General features: G+C 49.8%; 1 protein-coding gene across 1 annotated transcript in view; it reads left to right on the top strand.

Annotated features, from left to right (window-relative positions):
- The window catches only part of FAM234A (family with sequence similarity 234 member A), a 54,330-nt gene extending 37,526 nt beyond the window's left edge, over positions 1-16,804 (top strand). Inside the window, exons 5-12 of the mRNA XM_073362711.1 lie at positions 3,110-3,240; positions 7,458-7,590; positions 8,024-8,162; positions 9,601-9,741; positions 10,530-10,608; positions 11,292-11,444; positions 12,667-12,769; positions 12,937-16,804. Coding sequence (XP_073218812.1) covers positions 3,110-3,240; positions 7,458-7,590; positions 8,024-8,162; positions 9,601-9,741; positions 10,530-10,608; positions 11,292-11,444; positions 12,667-12,769; positions 12,937-13,148 — 1,091 coding nt within the window. The 3' untranslated portion in view covers positions 13,149-16,804. The remainder of the gene's footprint in view (positions 1-3,109; positions 3,241-7,457; positions 7,591-8,023; positions 8,163-9,600; positions 9,742-10,529; positions 10,609-11,291; positions 11,445-12,666; positions 12,770-12,936) is intronic.
- The last annotated feature ends 481 nt before the right edge of the window (positions 16,805-17,285 follow it).

The following is a 17,285-nucleotide window of genomic DNA, read 5'->3' as shown; positions in this document are numbered from 1 at the left end:
AAAAGCTCTCCTGCCTACTCCAGAATGTCACTCAGCCAGGGTCTAAATGTCTGGTAACACTGAGCCGGTCATTCTCCCTTATAGAAGTGCCCTGAATGTATTTGGTGCTGGTACAAAGGCATATGAAGAGCCAGGCTCTGTCCCCAAAGAGGGGTAGGGGTGTGTGTGTGTGTCGGGGGCAGGGTGGTGTTTAGTTTTTTTGTTTGATTGGTTGTTTTGTTGTGCTTAGTAAAAGGCTGGGAGAAATGGCAATAATATACAAACACAGTTAGTATGACTAACTTTGTAACTGCCCTGCTATTACTATTATAACACTGGCTCTCAGCACCCCCACTACAAAAATTGTTCCAGCACCCCTGCAGATGGCTGCATGGCAATGTCTACTTGTAAGTCGTTTGATGCTCTGTCCTGATACCATACAGTGAGCACTTCTCCACACCAGGTCTTTGGTGCAATGGAAATCTTCAGCTTCTTCCTTGTGAAGCATGTCAAGCTCGCAGTTCATTTCATGGGTAGCTCATATAGGATATATTTCGGAACAGGGCAGTGATTGCCTTCCAAACATCACCGTATCAGGGACCTAGAAGTCAAAGAAATAAACAGCTTCTTCCCAATAATCCCTTTACAAATCAGTGATCCTAGAGAGCCACCAAAGGACAGTGGTAGCTTAACCTAGGAGTAAAATCCAGGAGAGCGTTTGAAAAGGTTTTTTCCCCTGAGAGTCCTGCTTCATGGTTTAACGAAAGTCCTAACTACCCAGGTATCTTTGTTCTAAGATAGTTGCCTTGGGAGCCCTCCATCCTGAAGGGAGAGTCTCGCATTTCATCCTCCTCTGGTTGTTTTCAAATCAGTGGCAAGACTCAATTTTCACCGCCTCAAAGATTTAGTCTCACAGTTCTTTCCCAGACAAAATAGTACGTTCTGTTGTAGATTTCCTGCATATGCATGTGTCATTTTCCATCTCTTTTTTTCATTGCCTTCTACTTGCCTTAACTCTGAAAACCCTAAGGAAGTGCAGTTGTACTCTAGGTCTCTGGACGCCATTGAAATTCTCCCTCAACTGAGCAGAAGACTGGAGGTAATTAGATTCTGTGTTCATCCTTAATGAGGATCATAGTAAGGGCATGAAAGCACCAAAGTTCCCTCGTGTTGGATTGTAATGACTATTGCTCAAGCCTATGTCTGTGCTAAATCAGACTCCATTTTGAGGCAGGGACACATTGAGAAATGGGACACATTTCTCCAACTTCACTTCGCTGTCTACCCAGAAAAGAATAAAACCACCTGCAATTAAATATGTGATGCATCAGCCTGGCCTTCCCTTCATAGCCTCAGGCAACTTTGGAGTCAGGGTATCACTAGCTAAAACTTATATTCTTTCCCTCCCTTGTCTGTTTGCTTGTTATCTGTGGGGGTAAAATTCTCCGCTACCCTCCGCTCCTCAGAGGAACCCTCCCATTCCAAATCTGTTGTGATAGTAACAAATTCTAATGTTGGGGTCAAAGCTTTGGGAGCGTTCCACTGAGGTCATAGGCTGCAACCTGCTCTACATTGCTGCAGACAGCACAAAGTTTCCTTGCTATTCAGCACTGCTGCCATTATGACCGCGAGCCAGCGATTATCCTGCACTCCTGGAAGGGTAAAATTCCTTTGTCTGAACCGCATATGTGTGGTGGTTGAATTGTATTTGGAAAATGTAAGCAAAGCCCTTTTAGCTGTTTCTGAGCTGGTAAAATGGGACGATAAATATAAAATCAAAATATCACAGCTTGCATTTACACAAAAACAATTGGCAAAGGAGTGATCAGGCAGGCTGTGTGCCCATTCCTCAGATACGGGAGAGTCATGGATTCCGAGGCCAGAAGGGACCACTGTGTTCATGTGCTTATTGTAGGCCAGAGAACTTCCCACAATCATTCCTAGAGCAGATCTTTTAGAAAAACATCCAGTCTTGATTTAAAAATCGTCTGATGAGGAATCTTGGTAAATTGGGTAAGATGCTGACAGAGGTTTCATTATTTTAAAAGTCGTTGAGCATGTATAGTTTATATCTTCAGTTGTGATTTTGTGTCCCCTAACATCCAGGTTGGCAGATCTACTTCTGTGCAGAAGCAAAGATATCAGTAAGGAATTGCTGAAGACTACTTTAATTTAATTTGATAATTTAATGGAGGATTCGATAAGTTCACAGAGGATAGGTCTATCAGCCAGGATGGGCAGGGATGGTGTCCCTAGCCTCTGTTTGCCTGAAGCTGGGAATGGGTGACAGGATGGATCATTTGATGACATGTTCTTATGTTCATTCCCTCTGGGGCATCTGGTATTGGCTGCTGTCGGCCGACAGGACTCTGGGCTAGATGGACCTTTGGTCTGACCCAGTATGGCCACTCTTATGTTTAATTCATTTAAATCTAGACTTCTATGTAGTGTCTTAGGTGTCTGATAAAAATCACACAGGATCTTCCCTCAATAGATCACATCAAATTTACAGGTCATGAAAAGGAGCTCCTCATGCCACTTACCTGCTTTGGGCTGGTGTTAGCTGTTATCAGCAGGCATCAGTCCCCAGTAGGGGTGAGGTTCTCCCAGTTTCCCTGTGTCTCTGGAATTCAGCTGTGGCATACTGTAATGCGCTCATGCATCCATGAAGTTGCTCAGAAGTAGCTTCAGAGTGTCAAAGAAAAATCTTTCTCCTAGAGCAGATCCCACAAAAATACTTGAGATCCAGTCCCAGCCAAGCATACGCTTTTTTGTTCATTGTTTAGAATTAGGAAAGACATCTTGGTGCAGCTGTATTTTAGGCCCTTTCCATTCAGGCTCCCCAGCTGAAAGCTAGGTTTGAGCTTCATCTGTGAATAAAACCCATGAACATCTGAATTTATAATTGAAATGCGAAGAAGACCCGTAACTATGAAGTGCCAAATCAGACACCCCAGTGTGCAGGGCTAGGTGATGATGCAGGATGGGCTATCAGGCTGTGGGGTATCTCAGAGAACAGTAATGACAAATTGTTCCTTAGTCCCACAGAGCCACTAAACAATATTCTGAGCAAATGTTTTGCATATTTTGAGCAAATGTTTCTCGTAACAGGAATAACTGTGTTTTTCAGGGGAAGTTCGATGGAGGCAGTTTAACAGTTTTGGAGCTAATTATACCGTGGTGACTCCCTTATTAAAGATGCCAGATGTGGATGGGGACGGTGTTCAGGACGTGATGATCTTTATCACTGCAGGAGATGAGGTACATACATCATCACTTTGAGCCATGATAGGCCCTTTGCACATACTGCTAGGTGTGACAGGAGTGTTCTAAAACGGGAAGTACCCCCTCGGGGCCTCTGTGAGACCAGCATGTTTCAGTAGGGCAGGTCTCCTTCCCCTCCCCCTCCCCTTCCCCACCCAGAAGGGACATTGTCTTGCTGCTTTTGGACCAATAAAGTTTTACCGCTCCCTCAAATGAACAGAAATATTTCACTGGTCTAAAAATATAAATCCCAGTGAAAACTATATTTTGGTGTAAATATTCCCCTGCTGAGTTTGCAGCCCAGCCATGGTACCTTGCCCCCTTGATGGTGAACAAGAGTGCAATTGCCTGGCCTGGTCTGTTTGCCCAGGCTGAGAGAAATGCAAACCAGCACTAGGAAATCAGGTTCTGAAATGTCCTGCTTGGGTCCTGTAAAGCACTGTAGAGAAGGTAAATTGAAGATTTTTGCTTTTCAGAACTGTGATTGTTAAGCTGATGATGTCCCCTTCATACCTGAGATTTGACCAAGGCCTGTACTTTACACAGTGTTTGTACTCGTATCGTTGTGTCAATTAGGGGGATGATTTTATCATCAGAGCTACACTGGAACAGCCCGTAGTGTGGACACAGTTATATTGATATAAAGGTGACTAATACCAGAGAGCTTATTCCCTTCCCGAACAGGAATAGCTATACCGCTCAAAAGCACCTTTATACCAATATAGCTGTCCACACTGTGAAGGTGGTACCACTTTAACTGTACGTGTCCCTCTTTAACTGGACAACACTGGAGGTGTGGGAGCCCTGCATTCTCAGAGACACAGAATACTGGAGCAGCTCAGTAGCTATGATCTGTTGCCGCGGTCATCAGAAATTCCACCGCCTCTTCTTACTCCTGCATCTCCTCTGTTTTTTATTCCCTCTCATGCGTTCCCCTCGCCACTTGTGTCGTCTTCTTATCTCACAACTTATAGATAAAGCAGCCAAAAAATGTTTGAATGCATTCCACGTTCTGCAAAGCCTTGTCAGGGGTTTGAGGTTTTCTTTATCCTGTTCAACTTCTTTAGCCATTGTGAACCCTCCTCTGACCCTTCTGATGGAGCACTGGGCTGGGGTTCTGCCACATCTCAGATAAAAGAATCCGTGCCCTTAGTATGGAAGATGGGCCTTAGCTCACTGTGTGGGCAACCTCATGTTAAGTTTTACAGCTTGGAAGAAACCAGTATTGGAGTAATACCTCAGACACCATCCGATGGTCCAGGGACATCTATATCGAACACATCACTGGCCACCGACAGTACCAGGAGGTGTGAGCCGGTACGACATCGTGCATCCACTATGGGAAAGGGACTGAGAGGCTTTTTCCCTTGGACTGTATGAACTGGAACCATAAACTCACTGAACATTATATCCCACCAAATGAGGGTAGATCCATCCCCATCATCGTATCCGCTCATTATACTCCACACCTGAACATAGCCATCATATGGACAACATACCCCCATATCTCAATGTCTGTACTTTGACCGGTTAAACTTTTACCCCCAATCAGGAAGATTGCAGATTATGTATTCCTTATGCCACCAGCTCCTAACCGAATTTCGCACCCCTTGATAATCTGTACCTTATTCCCTGATAACCAGAAACTTCTATGCTTGAACTGTGTACCGTTTTCTTTTTATTTCAGCATTATTTTAAGTGGATTGATTCTGTTGCTAAGTACAGTTGAGATTGAAAGTGATAGTATTGTGATTAGCAGAAAGGTCTATCTACTGGCTTTCCTGAGAGTGGCAGCAGAGTCAGGCTACGGGTGGGGGAGTTTATAGGCTCCAGGAGCTGGGTGGGTGGATGTTTAAATGGCCATTTTCCTGATAGGCCCTTGGGGCTAGGGCTGTGAATACAGTACTTGCTGAGATCTTAATCTCAAATAGAGGGAGTACAGTTTGTGCTGCCATAAGCTCTTCATTATGCTTTGTGTCTGTTTCTATGCATATTTGTGCCAGGCAGCCATCTGCATGTATTCGCTTCTCACCTGTAATAGTTTATTTGTGTATTAAACTGAACAGTGAGGAGCAAGTCATGGACATTTCTGCCATATGTCCAATCCAGTGTGTACATGGTGTTGGCCGTTACTCTCCTTGAGGACTGATAGGGTACGAGTGCTCAAGAGCTTCACAAATGACCATGAGATCATGCCAAGGGTCGTGGTGGATTCTCCATCACTGACCATTTTTAAATCAAGACTGGATGTGTTTCCAAAAGATCTGCTCTAGGAATTATTGTGGGGAAGTTCTCTGGCCTGTGGTACACAGGAGGCCAGACTAGAAGATCACAGTGATTGTTTCTGGCCTTGGAATGTAGGAATCTATGAGAACTGAACTCTCTGCAATGGATAGAAATTTATGACCTGTTGAACTATAGGTTCCCCCCCTCCCCCCAATGCTCCCCAGCCTGGGAGATTGGGAACAACTGGGAAGTTTATTGTTCTGTCTGGGGACCTTGGGATAGGTGTCCAGGGGAGGTGAGTCAGTCATGAGTTTCCATGTCATTCCCTCTGAAAATCAAGTTCTTAAGTCCCCTTACAGTAATCAACATCCTCAGCTAACTCTCCGAGTGCCAGCTACTTCAAACCTTCTTTTCCCCAGCTCACCTCCCTTCCCAGTTCATGTGTCTATCTCTCCAGCAAGATCAAACCATACCTCACCCACCCATTCACCCCTTGAGTGGGAGGCTCCTTTGGATCCCACTCCACCTCCCAGCTTTCCTCTTCCTCACCTGTTTCTGTTTCTTTCCCCCTTTTTGTCCTCTGTGTCCCTACCCATCCCAGTCACCCACATACTGCCTTCAGAGGCCCTCCCCTGCCCCTCTCCATGCAGGAGATCTTGCCTGCTGGCTCTGCTAGCTGTGGTTGTTGGCTAGTCGTATGAATCTGACCCCATTTTGGCTCCCAGTGTAGTGTTCTGCTTGAAGCATTTCTAGAGTGCTTGGTGTCTGCTCCAGCTTGGTTCTCGAAAAATTCCTGTCTGGTCAACAGGTTTCCTGCTCTAACAACTAGAGTCCTGCCATTGACTTTAGTGGGAGCAGGTTGGGCTCTGCATTCTCTTTGGCACTACCGTTTTATAGAGCTAGCCTTAGTGGGAGCTTGGTTCAGGGTGCCCATAGTCTGTTGATTCCGGGTGTCAGGTTTGCTGAGGTGCTGCTCTGAGTGCCTTGTGCTCTTCTTTCTGGCCAAACGGATGTTAGAGCTCAGCTGGCATTGTTCAGAAAGAGGAAAGCCGGTGTTGTCCTAGACAGCCTCCCTCAATAAACCAGTGAGGCGAGACCTAGCCAGTCACTCTGCTGCCATGGGTAAGATAAGCGTCCTGTAAAGCTAAATTTCCCTGTTACCTAATACAACAGCAAAAACGCACAAGCAGTTCTACAGTCACGTTGTTACTGTTAATAGGCCTAACCTTGGCCTGTGGTTAATTATGCACAACAAAAAGATTGAGGCTCATGCCAGACAGTGACACCTAGTGGCCAGATGGGTATGTGGCAAATTGTTTGTGTGCTGTGAATTGCATTGTCTAAAGTTCGCAAAAAGAAAAGGAGGACTTGTGGCACCTTAGAGACTAACCAATTTATTTGAGCATGAGCTTTCGTGAGCTACAGCTCACTTCATCGGATGCAGCTGTAGCTCACGAAAGCTCATGCTCAAATAAATTGGTTAGTCTCTAAAGTGCCACAAGTACTCCTTTTCTTTTTGCGAATACAGACTAACACGGCTGTTACTCTGAAATTGTCTAAAGTTAACGGTTTTTCAGACTGTTTTAAGGCTACATACCCCTTTCCAAATAATGGAGTCTACCGCATACCCTTATCTAGAATTGGGTCGTAGTATACCTATGATTAGATTGCAAAGTCTTGCTAAATAAAATGTGTAGTCCGCCATCGCAGGATTTTTCACGCGTACCCCCTGACAAGAGCTCAGTTTGAAAACCCCTGTCTTAAGTCAACAGCAAAAAGTGATCCGAGGCATGTAAAGTGTCTTCTGATGTGTGGAGAAGGCTCCACACAGATGGGCGAGCCACAGTGCAAGCTATGCCCAGGCAGCCACCTTTCCATCTCACGCCATCAGCCTCCCCAAGGGTTTGGGATGCAGCAGCAGGAGAATGCTAACCTGCAGCAGTGGTGTTAATAAGTATTTATTCTTCGGGTTTTCCTTTTCTCTGTAGACTAAAAGTTTCATCTATTCGGGGAAGAATGGTGAGCAGATTGGAACCAGTGGCAGATTGAGTCTGGGCGCAAGGCCTGGTTATCTTATGCATGTGACTAAGACTGGCTCCTACTACGTTCTCTTCAATACTGGTAAGGCCTCTTGCTGGTTGAACGCTAAATATGCTCCCAGTATGGAGAAGTGACCATCACTTCGAAATGCATAAATACTCTTCCAGCTTGTCGTACAGTATTCCACATTCTTGCAAGACTAGCTTCCAGGTTCTGAAATGACATTCAAGATAAAGCAACAGAAAGAGCCCTCTACTGAAAATAAGAGCTCATCTTGTGAACCCACAGTGTGCTCTTTACATGTTCTTTGGACAGTGCATTGAAATGTAAGTTTGAAACACAGGTAATGCCAAGTGAGTGTATGGCAGGTTGCTAAGTTAGTCTGTGCTTCCCTAAGTATCTGACGCACAATTTCTGAGCGGAAAGGACAGGAGAGAAGGCCTCATTTGCACAGTTCAGCACAATGGTCAAGGTAAGCTTCCTCTGTCATCCTGATTTCTCTTTGTTTGCACAGTAAATTCTCTTTATGGCTACTCCTTGAAGGATCTCTACAGCATGGCAACTGGGATGGAAAGTAAACTCACCAGCCTGAAGCAAGATTCTCAGTGGGAGAAGAAGGTCGAGAGCCCCACACATCACATACCTCTTCTCAGGTAGCAGCATTACATCCTCCTGACCTTGTGATTTATACGTGGGGCCTCTGATCCACTGATTGAAGCATGCAACAGTGTGGTTTAGCTGTCTCTAAGATCCGCTTCACAGTGTTGCTCTTGGCTTGTCCAGGAGCATGTTCCAGTGCCAAACAATGAGGAGGGGGCTGGGGGAGCTGACTCAGTGAGTGACGACAAAGTGGAGAGGATGTAATTCTGCTTATATATTGGTTGGGGGAAGACACCAAAGACAGAGGGGAAGTAGTGAGTGTGGTACACAGGGGTTAGAATAGGGGGAAAGGGATGAATTTGAGAGCATGGCTTGAGGCTAAATAGCAGGAAAAACTTCCTGGCAGCAAGATCTATTGGATTGTGGAATCATCGCCAGAGGGAAGGCGTGGGGGACTCCCAACAATCAGGACAGATCAAATGCCCTGCACGTCCCAGTCCTGTGTTGGCCCCAGGGAGATGGACTGGATGGTGTAATGTCTCCTCCATGTTTTATTTCTATGATTTCTGCCAAGTTTTAGGCTTTGGAGAGTTCCAGTTCAAATTCGTTTAGACTAAAACCATCAGTACAAACCGGAATGCGTGCATGCGCGCGCATGGTGATGAACAGCCAACTGCATTATGGGTAAAGCACAGTCCCAGTCCGTGCAATCTGTCAAAATGAGACCATCGTCAGTTAAACGAACTTTCAAATCCACAGCAATGCAAACTCTCCTGCTCCCCCCCACGCGCTCTGACGCCTCAGCTCCACTACAGACATCCTTTCAGTTCCAACAGCTAGTTAAACCCTGCACATCCAAACGCGTTTCCACACGAGCCACACAACCTTAACTCTCCCCTAGATTACTGACCGGGCTGTGGGTTTGGATATGGCTAAAGCATGAGGGCAGAGATCAGGGAGTGCGGGAGATTGGTAGGTACCAGAATTGCGTGTAACTGCAGGGGATAAGGGAATTTTCCAGAACATATTTTTTTGGTCACTCACTCACTAGACAGCACCTGAATTTCTAATGCAGTGACCAGTCAGGGAAATCTCTTTATTCCCCAGAGAGGGAAGGGAGCACTTCCAGGTTGCAGAGATCCGTCAGTTGTAAAGAAAGAAAGGGCACAAGTCTAGAGTGCTTTCCTCATACAGCCACCTGGAGTGCAGGGAGAGTGAATGCTTTACTTCTCTTGCATGTGGCACCCAAGAGAGCTGCTCTCTGTGAAGTGAGAGTGCCCAGTTGGATGGGGAGAGCTGGCAACCTGCAACTTCTCCTCCCCAAATGTTGGCTTCAGCAGAGACATTTGGCCTGGCGCATGGTCTTGTTTACCTTTCCTTTTCCTGGCGGTATGATAGCCTTTGATTTCTGCATCGGGCATGCTAAGAATAAAGTGGTATTCTCAGGTAGGAAATCTCACTAGTTCCTTGTCTTGGCATCTCCTTGTTCAGCTCTGGAGACATTCATTACCTGGTGAAGGTTCCCGGGAAATCGGGGGAGAATATCTTGGTTGTGAAGTCAGACATGGCTGAGCTTCTCGATGGACAAACTCTTAACTCCCTGTGGACAGTCAACGCCTCCCACATCTTGAGGTAATGCTGCCATTGCAGGAGAGAGATGCTCCTTTCCAAGAGTTTGCCCAATGACACTTGAGTTCCAGGGATAAACAGCCCCTCCTTCGTGTAAAGTGCATGTTTCATATGATCTAGTATCCCTTCACAAAGGGGAGAGCTTGACTCTAGGGAGGGTGAATGGGGAGCCTCATTCAATCAGTCTATTTCCGACGGACATGGCTGCAATTCGTGGAGTGGGGGGCTGTGTTGTGGTTCTTCCAAGACTGTCTCTCCCCTGGAGCCACAGCAGGGAGTGAGGGCAGAGAAGGTCATGGTACGTAGTGTGTGTCTTTTTCCGCTGCAAACCCCCTCCCCAATAGCCTGGCTCCAACCCCCGACCCGAATACTGTAGCCATATGCGTGGGTAGAAACTTGGCCTGCTTATTACCTTATGTGCCATGGAGGGGTGGTAATCCTACATCTTCTCTGAAGGCCAGTGCTGACTACATGAACCTCCCCTTTCTGTGCCCCAGCCTGGTTACCTGTGCCTCAGGGGTTGAAGTTCCTGTTGTCTCAGGGAAGAAGTAGGACCTGGGTGCTGCTTCGGCAGAACTTCTAGCCTAGGGAAAAAAGGGGTCTGACCCCCAGCTCTTCCAGTTAATAATGTCAAATGCTGAGCCATTGTGGGATCAGTTGAGTCTCTCACCAGGCTAGGTGTGGGCTGGGTACAGGCTGCTCTAGACAAACAGGCACTGGGCCTGAGACACCTGTTCCCTGGCTGCTCGGTACCTTGTCTCAGTCCCCTTCTCCTCCTGTCTCTCTTGCAGTGAGCCAGTGTTTGGTTACTACACACCTGACGTTCTCCACATAGTCCTTGAAAGTGGAGTTGGACCCAACAGGAAGAAGGTTTGAAAGCTCTTTGCTTTGATCCCCCCGTTCATTGCTCACTTGCTGGCTACAGTCTGTGTTTGGTTGGGCTCGAATACCATGTGCACAGGGAGTTAGCCCTGCACTGGGCGGAGGGGAGCTGGCTCTCTTGATAGGTGTCAAAGGCCTTTGCTGAGATGTGCAGCTCTTTCTCCAGGAGGTTCCTTCGTCAGCCCAGACAGTGTGTGGAGTTCTTCCCTCCTGCAAGTAACTAACCATAAATGACAGGTGAATCCAAAGGCAGAGCTCTGGGTCTGATTTCTCGCAGCACCTCTAGATGTGACTCTGCATTGACATGGCTAACTACACATAAAGGCCCCTAGGTGCCGCCTTCCTGGCTGCATCATGCATGTTTCCATGGTGTCCATTTCAGCTGTGATCATCCCGCAAATTGGAGAGAGAGCAAATACCCAGGATAGGTGCTGAGAAAGTCAGAGGAGCCTGGGATTGGAGCAATGGAAAATTGTAGCGGTCTGGGGAGGAACTAGAGTACAGATTCCAAATGGCAGCTCATTCCGTGGAGTCTGGGTTCAGCTACCGTGCCCTGATCTGATTTCCCCATGTAGCCAAGCACTGTTCCCTCAGGGAGGTGTGGAGCTGGGCCCCTGACTCTCTGTGTGCTGCATGCTTCAAGGTAAGCTCTGGTCTTTCTTCTCTGCCAGATCATGATTGTTGAGGGTGGCTCTGGAGCAGTCCACTGGGAGCTGGAGCTGAATTCAAGAGCAGGGAGTCCAAGGCCAGCCACTCTCAATACTGCAGATCACCGGTCCACGTTCCTCTTCTGGGGAGAGTACCAGGCAGAGGCCAATGAAACGGTGAGGGCAGTCCCTTAGGCTCACTCTGATTTTGAACCGGAATTTGCAGGACACCCCCTCAGCCGCCCCCACCCATACACACACGCACACTCTGAAATCTGCTAGCCTCGGGGAAGCACTTTGCCCTTCCTGTACTGTGTGCACACACGTGCCTGGACACGTCCCTCCAGGCTCTCCTCTGCTCATGTGTGGCCCAGTACCCTTGGTCAGTATCACAGTCTGCTCCCCTCCTGTGATGACCTGGGCTGAATCCACATCACCCCCACCCCGAGTTGTGGTGCCGTGCTGGCTTTGCAGGGGATGCAGCCCAGGCCTAAGGAGCTGAGCAGAGGGGTCTCTGCTTTGCGCAGTGAAAGGTGCTTGCTAGACTGCGGTGCAACTAGCTGGTTCTTAAGCCGAAGTTTACTCATTCACAGCCTGGCTCTTGGAAGCTTGGCAGGCAAGTGTTTTGGTGTGCTGTGGATGGGGCTGGTAAGCGGGGGGCAGCTCAGCTCATCCGGCAGGAGGAGGTGGCGACCTGGAAGACTTGGTGCCTTAGTGTCTGCATGTGTCTTTACCAAGCGGTTAGAAAATTGCAGGTGCTGGAGCTCCCAGGGGAGGGTTAGCTTTGGTTTTTCATACTTACGGCAAATGCCCCTATAGAACTTGTTTTGAGGCCGTGGATTCTCTGGTGCCCCTCAAGCGTTGTCTGTCTCGCCGTGGCCGTGGCATACAGCGACTTGGATGGGGAAAGTCAGCTGGCAGGTCAGCCTCTTGGTGCTGGGAACCAGCCAGGGGAGGGGCTGTGAGAGCTGAGTGAGGGGCAGTGATGACGCTGCTCCCTCTCGGACCTTTGTCAACATCAGCCTGATAGTTGTGTGCAGACGTGCTAAGTGTTTTCCCCATGACCGCTGGGTACGTCTTCCTGAACCCTCCCCCTCTCTGTGCCCTGTGTGTGGCTGATGGGCACCTGGGGCATTCAGGAATGTTATGAGAAACAGACGGGGGCCTTTCAGACCAGTGAATACACCCAGCTCTGGTACTGATGGGACTCATCCGACCAGGCTGGATTGGTAATGTCTGCCGCCCGGCTCTCACGCTTGGTGCCATCTGGCACAAACTAGCAGAGTTCGGCAAAACCTGGCTTATTTCCCCAAAGCCAGGTGCGTGTTTTGACTGTGGCTTCTGCCCAACTGGGCAGGATGAAGTGCTCCCCCACCTTGATGCCTCCTGTTTGTTTCAGGGCTCCAAAGTGGCTCTCCAGAATCTGTATCTGTTCCATCCGTCCTACCCCAATGTTCTCTTGGAGCTGAACAATAGCCCAGACCGAATAGTTGCCTTCGACGGTAAGTGCTGCTCCCTGGGCCCCTCCAGTGGAGACGCTGCCTGTGGCAACTGTCCCTTCGCACTGTTGTCTCTCACAGAGCCTGCGGAGTCTCGGTTGGCTGCAGCGCTCTGATCTGCCCTTGTCCCGGGCAGGGGTTTGGCTGTAACCCCCTTCTCTCTGTTCCAGCGGTGCTGTTTGAGCGGAGCCGGCATGCCTGCTACGTGTTGCTGACTGGGCCGCAGAGCAGCAAGGGGCCAGGCTGGCTGTCTGTCACCAAGCGAAAGCTGAAAGAGGACATCGCTGACAGTAGGGTGACCTGGCTGAGCCAGGTGGCGGGGGACAGTGAGCAGTACATCAGGGACCGCTTCTTCAGGATGCGATTCAGCAGCCAAATGTGAGCTCCCTGGGAGACCCCAGAGAGCCATCTCAGCACTCTCCTCCAGCAATGGACTCATTAAACCCAGATCACGAACTCGTGTGGGAAGCTGCCGTTCTTGATCCACAAGCCAAAGGCTGGCTGCTGAGAAAACAGCCACAGCAAATCCACCTGTGAGCCCGCAGGGCTTGGGCACCCCAAATCCTGCACAGGTGGCTGCCAGCGCAGCCAGCCTCTGAACTGATGGGGCTTCAGTCCCTGGCTGTCTCTGAAGTGCCATCACTTCCAGGAGATCTGCCTCTTTCCCTTTCTAAATCACACAATACCTGCTGCGCTGCAGGGCGTACCTCAGCCGGGGCCACCTTCCCAACACACCCCAAACTAGGACCCAGGGAGGGCATGTCTGGGTGCCGGAGAGAGGCCTCAGTTGATTACTCTCACCTTGGTGTTTGCAGTGAGGGAGGGCACGTGCATCTGGGTGAGAGCGAGCAAGATGAGGAGGGAGGGAGTGTGTATGTGTGCACGTGTGCGTGCGATATTGGATTTTCTTTTCCTTTTGCCCAATCAGACAGACGGGCTCTCCTGAGTAGGAATTTTTGCCTTCTCCAAAGAGTGGCGTGGACATGGCGTGTTTGGTCTCTCAATGGAATACCCGAGTGCTGCTCGCCAGGGATAATGTGGTGAGATGGGTACTGAGTGAGTCTAGTGGGGCATGCAATGGCTGGTGTATTGGATATGGCAGATATTCTCTGGCCCAGGAGAGCCACAGACTAAAGTGCAGTTCTACTCTGAAAAGGTCTCTGTATAAACTGCAGTTCCTCATTTTCCAAGCCTGCTGCTCCTGCTGCGTACCGAGGTGCAGAGCTGCTGCCTGCTACTGGCTGAGAGAAGCATGGGCTGCTTTTCCCCCATTGGCCCTGCCGCAGCTGGTTCACTCATCAGGAACAGAATTGTGAATGAAGTTCCAGTTGTAGATGATGCAAGAGCCATAACAAGCCCCTGCCTGGCTATCCAGTCCCTGTGGTTCTAGCACGCACTCTCTGCTCATCGGCTGGGCAGATCGAGTGTACTTGGGACCCACAGGGCTGTTTGTAGGCGCTCTTCAGAGTGGAGCTGCCCGCGTTCCTTGCCAGGAGGAGGCCAGCCAGCTGTTCCCAGGGTGTGTGCTGCTCGTCAGACATTAATTCAGCCTCGCGACCCCTGCGAGGAGAGTCCTCTGAGCACTGCTACCTCACTGAGCAAGGGGGACATGGAGACAGGCTGTGCAGTGTCTGGCCAAGGTCATACAAGGCCTCTTTGGGAAAGGGCTGGCGGGAGAACTCTGCAAAGCCCAGACTCCTGATCCGCTGCTCTAATCGCTGGGTAACGCTGCCCCTCTCCGTGCTAGCAGCTGTGTGGCGGGTAGGACACTTGGGTGCTGCCATTGCAGTGTGGTCATATCCGTTTGCTGTCGCTCTGTACTGAGGTTGCAGTGGGAGGGGCAGAAGTGGTGGGGTGTCTCCTTTTGGGGCCTCCCTTGGCATGCCCTGGGGCACCATGCTCCGGGGTGAAATGCCCTGGGGGCCAGGCACAGCGCAGGTGCCTCAGTCGTACCTCAGTGCCCAGAAGTGCCCTGTCACTGCCCCAGTCGTCACAGCTCCTTGGAGCTCTGTGCTGCAGGCTTGTGGGGTGACTGCTAAGCTGAGGTCCTGGTTCTTTGGGAGCAGCGAATCTGTGAATTCTGCCTGTGTCCAGTGGAGCAGGGCTGGGTGCTCCGGGGGGACACTCAGAGGGCTGGCGGGTTGGAGTGGGCGCATCGCTCATCTGTGGCGAGAGCAGGACCCTGCGAGGCCTCGGGAGGAGTGTGCGGCGCCCGTAGAGTCGGGGAGCTGATCCCCAGCGGGCACGGGCAAGGCTTCCTCACACTAAGGGCAGGCGATAATCCCCCAGGATGTGTGGTGGGGCTAAGTGCTGGCCTCCCTTTGGTCTAAGTCAAGGCCATGCGTAGGAACACTGCAGGGTGTGATTGGTGCTGGAGAGGGGGCTGTGCAGGACAGCGAAGCTGCTTGTGTCAGCTTCCTCCGCCAGCACATACTGTACTGCGACTTCAACTGCTGCTGGGCACCACGCCCCCAGCATCTGACTTGGCAGCACCTGGCTCCTCAGTTACTCAGAGCCAGGCCCTAGGGAACAACTCCGGGCAAAATTAACTGCAGCATCTACTGCTAGGGTTTGCTGGTGTAGCAACCAACTGTTTGACCTTGCACTTCTGCTTCTAAGGTGGCCGGGGTCCCCACTGCACAACGCTCCACCCCTTTGTGAAATTATACAGTTGTGGAGTGTTATGCTCAGTGCCCTCACCGCTGGAACAGAGCTGCTTTACTGGAGCAAATTAGTGGAGAGAGCACGGCTAGCCATCATGGGAACCGAGTCTCCCACCATGGCAGCTTGATGCAGCTGCCCTGCTCTAAGGTGCACTGGGCAGCGTCCTGCTCTGAGGATGCCCCCAGAACGTGCAGTCAGTGGGATGATGCCTCAGGTCCTTGCTCCTTGTGTCTGGGGAGGGCTCCTCTCAAGAGCGTTCTCCACTGGGACTGCAGCCTGCATTGTGTGTTGTGCCACGGATTCCCTTGGCTTCTCTCTCGAAATTTAGTTGGGGATTGGTCCTGCTTTGAGCAGGGGGTTGGACTAGATGACCTCCTGAGGTCCCTTCCAACCCTGATATTCTATGATTCTATGAATTCCCCTTCTCCCTAACATGGTCTTTTGAATGGTCTGAGTGCTGGAAGCAGAGCCCAGTCTCGTGTCTTTGCTCTAGCTCAGGTTCCCATGATTTGCCTACCCTTCAGGAGCCTGCTGCCTCTTGCTTGGCATGTGAATGACTTGAGACCCAATGGCCCTGCAAATCCCTTGGTTGTGCCTTTGGACCTGGGGGATGCCTTACCGCACAGTTGTGATTCTCACCTGCACCCTGCTGGTGGCACTGAGCGGCTGTCAGTGAGGATAGCAGGTTCAGCTTGCCAGGTAACCCACCTACCAATGGCCCAAGCTGAGCTTCGGGAAACTTGGCCCTGCGGGTTGCACCGTGCCATGGGCAAACGGTAACCCTGCAGCCTGCATGCCTGTTGGACTGATATATATCAGCTGCAGATTGTATCTCGCTGAACCTCCTCGAAAGGAACAAGGCTGCAGGGGACGTGGTCTGTGCATCAGGATTGCATTGTGCATTAATGATTCTTGCTGTTTGAGGTTTTTCCTCTTCCTTCCTGACCCCTACTCAGACGCAACCCTTTCAGGCAGGCACTCTGAACATTGCCTCAGGAGAGCCGGAATCTCAGCCTCGGGAGACTTTTCTGGCTTTAAGTTCCGCTGCTAACACATTCCCTGATAACTTGGAAATCCAGGTTCTCCTGTTAGCAATGTCAGTGCCAAGCTAACACCCTCGTAATGATGCAAGAGTTTCTTTCCAGCTGCTTTTCCCCTGTGTCATTGTTTTTGCAGTATTGAAGGAATGGTTTAATTGTGACTTGATTCAGTAACTCTGCTGGGCGCTACTAGCAGAAATCATTGCGTGTGTGAACAGTGTGTTTTCTAGCACTAGGATGATAGGTTTGGTTCTCTAATTTATTGCAAATGTTGCTGTACTGGGCGTGGTCTAACTGTGATGATTCAATAAACCTCTTTTGCATTGTTTGTGAACAGTGCTCTGCTTCTGCTGCTGTCTTTAAGGAACCAGCGTGGCTGAGCCCTGAGCTCAGAACATGCAGAATTGGGTTTGACAGAATGATGGAAAGTTGTAAAACGTGTCCTGAAACAGGCCCTCCCCGCCTTATCTGGAAGGAGGAAAATTGCTCTGATGACATTTCAGAGAAGAGCAGCTTGTCATGTGTTGGATGTAGTTTAAGTAGTAAACTTCCCCCTCTTCAGTTTGTGGAGTTAGTCTTGTTTGACAGTACACTGAAATGAAGCGATGCCAAGGACCATGTCATCTGTTCAGCCACTGTGACGCACTGAAGCTGCTGTATAAAATAGGGACACCAACCATCTGGGCTAGGCTTGCTCCACAGCCGCATCAGGAGCACGTCATGTGACTGTAACTGGAAGACGAGCGTTCCTCTCCTTTCCCAATAGCAGTGGAATTTAGCCTGCCTTGCCAGTTCTTCAGGGGACCTGGCCAAGG

This window comes from Lepidochelys kempii, chromosome 10 (genome assembly GCF_965140285.1).
Source record: "Lepidochelys kempii isolate rLepKem1 chromosome 10, rLepKem1.hap1, whole genome shotgun sequence".
NCBI lineage: Eukaryota > Metazoa > Chordata > Testudines > Cheloniidae > Lepidochelys > Lepidochelys kempii.
The sequence above is the reverse complement of the archived record's forward strand: the minus strand, read 5'-3'. Positions and strand labels throughout refer to the sequence as shown.